Raw genomic sequence first — 9,787 nt, 5'->3', positions numbered from 1 at the left:
TTAAATACTCATCTACCCCCATAAAATACCCATCTACCCTATACTGTAGCCATAAAATACTCATCTACCATATACTGTAGCCATTAAATACTCATCTACCCCCATAAAATACCCATCTACCCTATACTGTAGCCATGAAATACTCATCTACCCTATACTGTAGCCATCAAATACTCATTTACCCCCATAAAATAACCATCTACCCTATAGCGTAGCCATTAAATACTCATTTACCCTAAACTGTAGCCACAGAATAACCACCTACCCTATAATATAGCCATAAAATACTCATCTACCCTATATTGTACCCAGACTTATATAGGCTAAGCCTGTTGTCTCCTCCAATTGTGCAATTATTTTGTCCAATAAAATTTGTTGAAATCTTGTACCCATAATATACTCATCTACCCTATACTGTAGCCATAGAATACTCATCTACCATATACTGTAGCCATTAAATACTCATCTACTTACTCCCATAAAATAACCATCTACCCTATAGCGTAGTCATAAAATACCTATCTACCCCCCATAAAATAACAATCTACCCTATACTGTAGCCTTAAAATACCTATCTACCCCCTATCAAAATAACCATCTACCCTATACTTTAGCCATTAAATACCTATCTACCCCCTATCAAATAACCATCTAGGTTATACTGCAGTCATAAAATACTCATCTACCCCCATAAAATAACCATCTAGGTTATACTGCAGTCATAAAATACTCATCTACCCCCATAAAATAACCATCTAGGTTATACTGCAGTCATAAAATACTCATCTACCCCCATAAAATAACCATCTAGGCTATACTGCAGTCATAAAATACTTTTCTATACCCACTTACTTGTTAATACCCATCTACTTGTCCATAAACATTTACCTCCAACAATACCTATATCCTATAATGTACCTATCTACTCTCTACTGTATTCATAAAATAGGATTTCATCTCATAAAACAACTGTTTACCAATATTGCTTGATTAAATAAACATTTGCACCACTTTAATTACTTGAGATTCCATGCACCACCACCTAAGCTGACTTAAGAAAGAAATTATTCCTAAAATGTAAAAGCAGTTTTTGCTGCCATACATTCATGGATATTATTATTAATTGAAAAATTAAATTTTTATATCTATAAACATAACAATTAATACTACTTTTCATTATATGTTTGGATTGCTGTGGAAAAAATAATTCATAAAAATTGAAATAATAGTTAAAGAAATTAGTTTTATGATATGTAAATGGCAGTTTTCTTTATTTTTTAAACCTGATGGACACTGTAATTATATAAATATATCCCTGTTTCAATGATTTGTCAGTATACCACTTATTGACAGCTGATCTTGACCACACCTGTATGTTGTCACCAGGCAACAGTAGCCCCCAGGGCCCAATCTCCCACAGGTGACACCCTGTGTATTATAATTACCTGGATAGACATACAGGAACCATGTATTACAGGTAACATGATGTAATAATGCTATACATTTTGTATTTATGTAAAAATTTTGATAAATTTTAGGGGGGATGAATATTTTATGGGGGGGATGAGTATTTAATGCATTAAATACTCATCCGGAAGTGAGTATTTTATGGGGGATGAACATTTTATATGACACTGGTGTGAATAGGCCAGAGTGAACTGAGTGATCAGGACTGACTATAATCTTATATATATATATATATATATATATATACTGTACAAGTAGATTTTGGATGATACATTAAGTGATGCAAACTTGTTAACTGGTGTTATTTTTTATCAATACATCTTAAAGAGGAGACATCTCTTACACAAAATGTGACGTTATACATATTTAGATTTATACACATGTTTGGTATTAAATATCAATCATGCACGTTACGTAGCTGCCTTTACACTTGTATGCAGGTGAATTTGCCAAAAACAAAAAAAAGTTAATGTGCCAAAGTTAACGTGTCTTCAGAAATTATGAATGCTGATATTTTTTTTATTGAAGAATGTCTCAACTTTACAGTTGCTTTGTGTATTTTACCCTCTGGAAAATGATCCTGAGACAGATAGAACTTCAAATTTGCATATTCTTATCAATTTTTCGACCAAAGGGGACTTTCGGTCCTCCAGCTGGTTCCCCTATGGCCACCTGGCCCCCACCCTGGACTCGCTCCTGAATTAAACCACTCAGAGTAAGGGCTAGCTACGCCCCTGTGAATGCGTTAATAAAATATTCAAAGCCATATGACTGTTTTTATTTCAGATGCCAAACAGATTGGTCCTCAGTCTATATATCAGGCCAGCGGGTGTTCAGGTCATTTTGATACAAGTAGCTCATTTAATCTAAGTTCTGATATAAACTTATGGACGGATTGGTCGAGTGGTTAACACTCTGGCCTTCCAAGCAGGCGGCCGGGGTTCGATCCCCGAAAGTCGCCGTATGCATGGAATATTAGAGAAAGTGTTTTTCTCCTGCCCACACAATTCCAACAACCCAGGTGGAGTATAAAATGGTCTGGGGTGGGTGTTGCGTTATCTGTGCTGTAGCATTCAAGTGAGGTGGCACTATAAATGATACCGTTGGAAGCACGGTCCCACTACAAACAGAACACAATACATCTCCAGCACACACACAGGCATACACACATACGGAGATATTAGCCAGGTGGCATAGGACTAGTAGTTAGCGCCTGATAAGGCAGCTCCTGCGAATTCCTCAATATTGAATTGAGTTATATATATATGCTTATTGTATTGACTGTATAAAATTGTATATCTATGTACTGTAAAGCGCTTTAGAGTGGCTTATGTTAGCTAGATAGGGCGCTATATCAAATGTTGTATATTNGTTAGCGCCTGATAAGGCAGCTCCTGCGAATTCCTCAATATTGAATTGAGTTATATATATATGCTTATTGTATTGACTGTATAAAATTGTATATCTATGTACTGTAAAGCGCTTTAGAGTGGCTTATGTTAGCTAGATAGGGTGCTATATCAAATGTTGTATATTATTATTATTATTATTATAAAAAGACAGTCATCTACAATTTTTTGTCCTTACATATGAATTACAAAAAATTATTTGTATAAATCAGCTTGAAACAGACTACCCTGGTATCTTTATCAAAGCAATTATAAGATAGCTATATATAGAATGATATTGGTTACATTATTATGGTGCTTGTAAACTCAAATAAACAATGAAATAGGAAATTAATCATACCGAACATGGCAAACTGCATCTCATCAGGAAAAGGAGGCACTGTGGGGTTTTTGTTTACAGCATGGGTAGGGGAGACAACCAACTTTGTACTTCGACCTGTGAAAAAAAGAGTCCACCAAGGTTTTGTTTTCTATCCCAACTTAATTTTTTAGTCACGATATAAGCACAATAAAATTCACATAAATATTTTTTTGGGGAAAAAAATTATCTACCTTTACTCCCTACTTTTTTTTTTTACACACATCTAATCCCAGAAAAACAAAACAGTTTTTATTTCACCTCATAATCAAGACTTTCATCATTTCATTGCAGACTTCTTTCATGCTCATTTCTAATTATCATTATTAGCTAAAATATGAAAAAATCAGTTGTATGAAAACTTCAAACACAGTATATATCTTCGTTTGTTTATATATGTTATTACAGTTAAGTTTTGTTCTTTCTAACGGTCAATGTTATACTGACCCTTCATGGCCTCGTCTGGTTCAGGTATGTTCATTTTACTTGACATCTCCCCCATCAGAAAAATACCAGCCACAGGATGTCTCAGGAAATTAGCAAGTATCAGCAAATGACCAGCGGAATAGGAACGGAATAACCTAAAATTTATCAAGACAAACATCCTAAAAATGATTGAAACATGTGTAATAGTAAAACATACTTCAAAGAGGCCAAAGGGATTTGAATCACTTCACTAGGCTATTTAAATTTAGTATTTTGGAAAAGAAGCTTTTATCTAAGGTTTTAATCTCCCCAGTAGTTTGGAGGGAAGCTTTTTCAATTTGTTTGAAATCTGTTTGAAATCTGCTGAGTAGTTTCAGACAGGTTAGTAAGAAGCAAAAAAAAAAAAAATCTCTTTCAACTCACCATGAGCCCTCAGGAGCAACAGCTCCTTCATTTGATAAATTCAGAATTCCATGAGTTGGTACTGGTACCAACTCAGTGTGGTTGAAACCAGCTCAGAAGTTGGATAAGAGATGTTTTAAAGCAAATCAGCCAATTTGACCCCTTTAGGAACCCATCCCCCTGCTCCAAAAATGATGAGTCCTTTTCTTTACATAAATTTCTATTCCCATGGGATAAAGGGTGCTACCACCACAATTTACTTGAAACCTGACCAATAGTTTGAAAAAAGATTCAAGATTTTTTTATTTTTTTTATCTCGCCAGGCTATGAATTCCACTACCAAACTTTAGATAGTTTGGGGGTGGGGGGTCAGCCCCCAGGTTATGTTTTATCTTCATGAAATAATTAAGGATGCTCTGTACTGTCACAATTAATTGAAACTTATATCACCCAGTATTGTTTTTTCTCTTCTTTTAATTTAGCAGACATCAGAGAAAATATGCTATATGTATACAACCATCATGCCCCAATACCCCATGTTCAGTAAATAGACATGAATGACTGCATAACCAAAAATGTTCAACAGTTTATGGAAATATCAAAACTGCTGTTCAGTACTCATGGACCAGTTAAGGGTGGTAACGTTAACTCGCTTGACTGAGCACTAGACCTATATGGAGTAACAAATCATTGTGTCAGCTTTTACTGTACAGACATTAAATGTCCCAAAAACATTTGGTAATTGGATTTTGTTACCAGTATATCTTTATGGGACTGCTTTTGAATAACCCTATCTTGTTATTGCTGGCTGCAAAAAAAACCACCACTAAGTGCAATATTAATTTTTGCTTGATAAGGATAAATTATGTAACCACTACATTACCTGTATCAATGTACATATCTTCAGTTTGCTGTGACAACGTAGCTTCTATAATAATGAGATGATTTATATATCCTTTTGTCATTGGTTTCGGTGAAGAAACCACAATTTTTTACTCAATAGGTAGATAACTGTTGAAATAACTGACAACTTTAATAGACACATGTACAATTTACTAACAGAAACAAAATACTAGCAACATAAAAGTGTTAAAAGAACTGACAACTTTAATAGACACATGCACAATTTACTAACAGAAATAAAAAACTAGCAACATAAAAGTGCATGTGTAATTTTAGAAAAATACAAACATTTTTCATCAAATTTCACCAGGCAAAAGTAGCTTTCATATGTTCCTCATCACAAATTTGATTCAGTGCTTTTTTACTGATTTTTCAGTATGTCAATTTAAACTAATTAAGATAATCTAATAAATTTATTTATTTCATTTTATATATTTAATCAAATAGAATTAATTACTGGGGGGTATTCATTTTTTTGTAAAGTTATATTGGTTTTGTCTGATGGTTAATTATTCATCATTTTTTCCCCATTTAAAACTGATGAAAATAATAAGTTTACAACAAAACAAGATTACATTTGACAGACAGCAGTAAAGAGATGGTACAGGAATGAAATGTATCACTAGTTTTTTTCTGGTATGGGTTCATTTTGTGCAAGACAATCTTTTATGGGTGTCTCTTAATGAATTCTAAATTGTAAGGTTTTCTACGCAAACTTTCAGTAATTTTTTTCCAGTTTTCAGATAATGGCCAAGCATCTAAAATCTCTTGTGTACAGTAGTGTCAAACAGGCCACGTAGGATCTCTCGACTTCTCTGTTTTGTAATGTTATTTTTTGCTTCGCATTATAAATAAGTGCAGTCAGTTTGAAAGTGAGAAAAACAGTCTGGACTAGCGTATACAATAAATTGTTCTTCGATTCTACTCACAATGTGGTTTTATATACTTCCAAATAAAAGGTTATGTTTTTAGTAGTCTATATTACACATTTGTTAAAGATGTGCATTAGTTAGGTGTAGGGAATTTCCCTTTAGCTCATGATCAGCGGTAGAGCAGCGGGATTCAGTGCCAAGGGTTCGAGCCCCAGCGACTGCACTATCTTTATCACTATTCCTTGTCCTATTACAAACTGGTGCCGTTGACCCTCCCTGTTCAAGGTTAGGAGAACCCTTGGCGGGGAGTCAAAGAACCTGGGTTGGTAATTGAAAAAGGGGGGAAATAGTGTAAAAGATGTGCGTTGATTAGGCTGTCTTACAAGTGTCAGCCATAGGGAATTTCCCTTTAACTCAGCGGTAGAGCATCGGGCTGGGGGTGCTGGAGAGCCTAGGGTCGAGGGTCGAGGGTTCGAGCCACAGCGATGGCACTATCTTTATCACTATTCTTCGCATTTTTACACATTGTCAAAATTAACCGATTGATATTGATATCCAAATTATCAATATGGCCTAGAGTAGAGGTTCTGGAATGTGATGAAAGCACTACAGACTGGGAATAAAAGCAAGATTTGAAGATAAAAAATCCATGTCATGTGACTTAGCGAGAACTGAACGCATAAATCCGCCTATGACTATGTGAGTGCTTTCATGAATGACTATATATGTGAGTGCTTTCATGAGAATATTGGTCAGGCATTGACCTACATTTGTACGTAGACAGATAAGAAGTGGAACAGGTGAAGATCCATATATTAACGCCTGGAATACAAACGTGTTACTTACAACTGTGTCATTGACGATCTTGGCAAAATCTTATAAAGCATGAACGCAGAAAATTCACATAGAAATCTAGTTTCTTTATCACTTACATAACGGAAGAATACCGGAAATCACAGTGACTTAGTAATTATAGAGACACGTCGATCCGGATATTGATCACTACCATGTATAAGCGCTGTACAGGTCTAGAGAGTAAGTAAATCTATAATGACGTCACAGTCTTACACGAACTTATCTGTGAAAGTTAGGTGTGTTTATAAATATACATATTCGTGCACATGTGTCAGATCAAGGTGGTCAAACAATGCTTTTCCCCCGAACTCGTTTTGTTAAACGGCTCAACAAACGAATTATAAATACGGACATATTTTCAAAATTACATTTTAGTAATAAGTAAAGATACATGTATGTGTTAAAACATCACTTGCCCCAGAGACATATATATTGTAAAATATACGTTTCTGCTTGCCCCTAATTAGCTCTTCCGTATTTAGCTACACAGTGGCGGATCCAGAGATTTTTTTGGGCTTCAGGACCCCCCCCCCCCCCCCCAGCCTGATTTTTTTTTAAAATCATGTATTTTCACCATTTTCCTCAATTTTCACCCACATGGAAATTTAACGCACCCCCCTGGAAATTTGTCTTTATATTTGAATTTCAAATACTATCCGATAATATTTTAAAAAGGACAGGAACACAGTAATTGTTAGATATGAAGATATTTGATATTTTATTAAAATAAGTCTAAAATAACTGACTTGACTAAGAAGAAGTCGTCAGCTATTTCGGATTGTAATTTTCGATATTCAAAATTTTGAATGAATACATTTTCGACGCACTAGCTGGTATATGCAGATATTTGAAGTCGACGTTTTAGGAGAAAAAATCACATGGCCATAATGCACGTCAATATACCATCCACATTAATATTACAAAGATAAAAAATATATTAAAATAAAATGTATAAAAGGTTCAAACTGATGAAATATTTTAAAGAAAACGGAAGAAATGTTCCAACCTGTTTAATTAGCGCCAACTGACACGGTTGAAGGTTAGTTCCAGTTTTTATAACCTTTTACCGGGTTTAAAAAAAAATAAAAATAGCGCATGATATTTAAAAGATATGAATGAGTTTGCTGAGTGTTTCGTGTTTCTGTAAGTTCCTTTCTGATAATGTCATGGGGAAATGTACTGAAAATAACAATTTTAAGCTGCGAGGTGTTGCTTAGGAAAAATAGGTATAACATTTTGTTAGGCATTGGTGTTTTCAATTGAACACATGAAAAACAAGATACAAAAAACCCGGATCTCGCAATGAAATTTACTTTGACTGAAATATGGTACATTGCGTAATACGTACGTCGCATTAATGATGACTGTGTTTTTCCCCAGAGATATGAGTCAACGATGGCCATCTATAAACATAGCTATAAAAAGCGCAAATTTCTGTAGATTGTTGTCAAGAATTGCATTCTAACAACACGGACAACACTGAGGGAATATATTTGGCATCAATCATTTTTTTACGTGAGAGTTTTTCCTAGTGTGTTTAGGAAAGCCGGTAAGATACAGATGCGAGATATAGAAAAAAAAACACGAACATTAATGTAATTTTGAAAAGGAAGACCCAGATTAATGTAAACTACGTAAAATCAGCACTTACAAAAAAAAAATGCACAACCTGCCGACCGAAGGACATAGTTTTATAGTATATTGGTAGGTCCGTGGTTGTTTCTAAAAAATCTAAATGTGAATAAATGTTATCCGGACTCCAGTTTGAACGTCGCAAAAGTTTAAACTAAGGGGGTAATCGCTGAAATAGCGCAAAGAGATTGAGACCCGGTGTTCCGGAAGGGTAAGCGTCTTTTGCTACATTGACAGGTAACGTATAACTTGGACAGTGACAACGAAACAAAAAACACACTAAAAAGCATAATGAACAAATCGATCTTTGAAACGCAAATATGATACTTTCGAATCTGATAATGTTAGCGACCAAATAACTTGCCCATAGTCTTCATCCTCAACCTGTTTCTCTTAAAGCTTTGTATTGTAAGTCTGTCAGGAGTTAAACATCGTGATAGAAGGAGCAAGACATTAAATACCATACAGAAAACTTGCCCATAATCGTCTTCAACCTGTATCTCTCGACCGTCAGCAGTCGAAATTCGTGATAAAAGAGCAAGCTCTTCAATACCAAATTCACTGGAATATATATGCACCGGAGTTGGGGCAGGTGTGTTGCTATCAAGAAAGGGAATGTTCACGATTGGAACTTCGGAATCATCACACTACAGCTTAGCGTAACATCTCCTATATAACCCCTATCTGTTGTGAGTACTTCAGTCGAAACAGGTTGTAAACAAATATGATGTGTCATTAATTTCGAATTAAGGGGTGGTATACGATAGACATTGTCAACATAATAGTGTCGATTTATCTTAAGTAAAATGAGAGGACACAGACAGTCTCTTTTACAACTCCCGATAAGCTCTGCAATAAATCAGGGTCAAGGAATACCGACTTGTGTTTGGTTTTCATATTGGATTTCAAGCTGTTTATTTTTTGTTGAATCGCTTATATAAGAAGACCTAAAAATGAATCAAATTAAGTATGCTCTTGTTTTGCTCGTGGTTTGACTTATAATTCCACAGAATCGCATCAGTATCTAGACATTCACGTTCCATTTGACAATATGATTCGAGACTTTAGACCCTAGCCCCCAGTAGTTTTACATTTTAATGATAATATTTAGACCGCTAGATACTACGTGTCCGACTGGACCATATTTAGTTAAGATGTGCTTTGATGATTGTTCATATATAGATACAAAAATACATTTCTCGGTAAATTAAACAACACGGATTTATCTTTGATAGACGAAGCGATAATATACATGCATCAGCACACTCATTAGCATTTCAAAAGGTTATTGCAGTGCATTTGTACTGTAATAAATCATTTAAAAAAGGAGCTGATCTGGGGGGGGGGGGGGGGGGGGTTCGGGTAAATATGCGTCGATCCGGGTTGGGTGTCTCTTCCGGGTTGTTTATATCATGATAAGAGTGGTGATAAGCCGCCGATGTGTAAGTTATTATGAAAAAAGA

At 35.1% G+C, this 9,787-nt stretch overlaps 1 protein-coding gene across 2 annotated transcripts in view; it reads right to left on the bottom strand.

The window, feature by feature from the left end:
• LOC110463592 (peptide methionine sulfoxide reductase MsrA 2-like) overlaps positions 1-6,855 on the bottom strand; it is a 15,905-nt gene extending 9,050 nt beyond the window's left edge. The window contains exons 1-3 of one of the 2 annotated variants that reach the window (XM_021518316.1): positions 6,770-6,855; positions 3,682-3,815; positions 3,217-3,312 (exon numbers count right to left, since the gene is read on the bottom strand). In XM_021518316.1, coding sequence (XP_021373991.1) covers positions 3,217-3,312; positions 3,682-3,815; positions 6,770-6,771 — 232 coding nt within the window. In that variant the 5' untranslated portion in view covers positions 6,772-6,855. Of the gene's footprint in view, positions 1-3,216; positions 3,313-3,681; positions 3,816-6,683 lie in introns of both variants that reach the window. The other variant, XM_021518315.1, reaches the window with a different exon arrangement.
• Between the last annotated feature and the right edge of the window lie 2,932 nt (positions 6,856-9,787).

This window comes from Mizuhopecten yessoensis, unplaced genomic scaffold, assembly GCF_002113885.1.
Source record: "Mizuhopecten yessoensis strain PY_sf001 unplaced genomic scaffold, ASM211388v2 scaffold10917, whole genome shotgun sequence".
NCBI classification, from domain to species: domain Eukaryota; kingdom Metazoa; phylum Mollusca; class Bivalvia; order Pectinida; family Pectinidae; genus Mizuhopecten; species Mizuhopecten yessoensis.
This window is presented reverse-complemented; position numbering and strand designations above follow the sequence as displayed.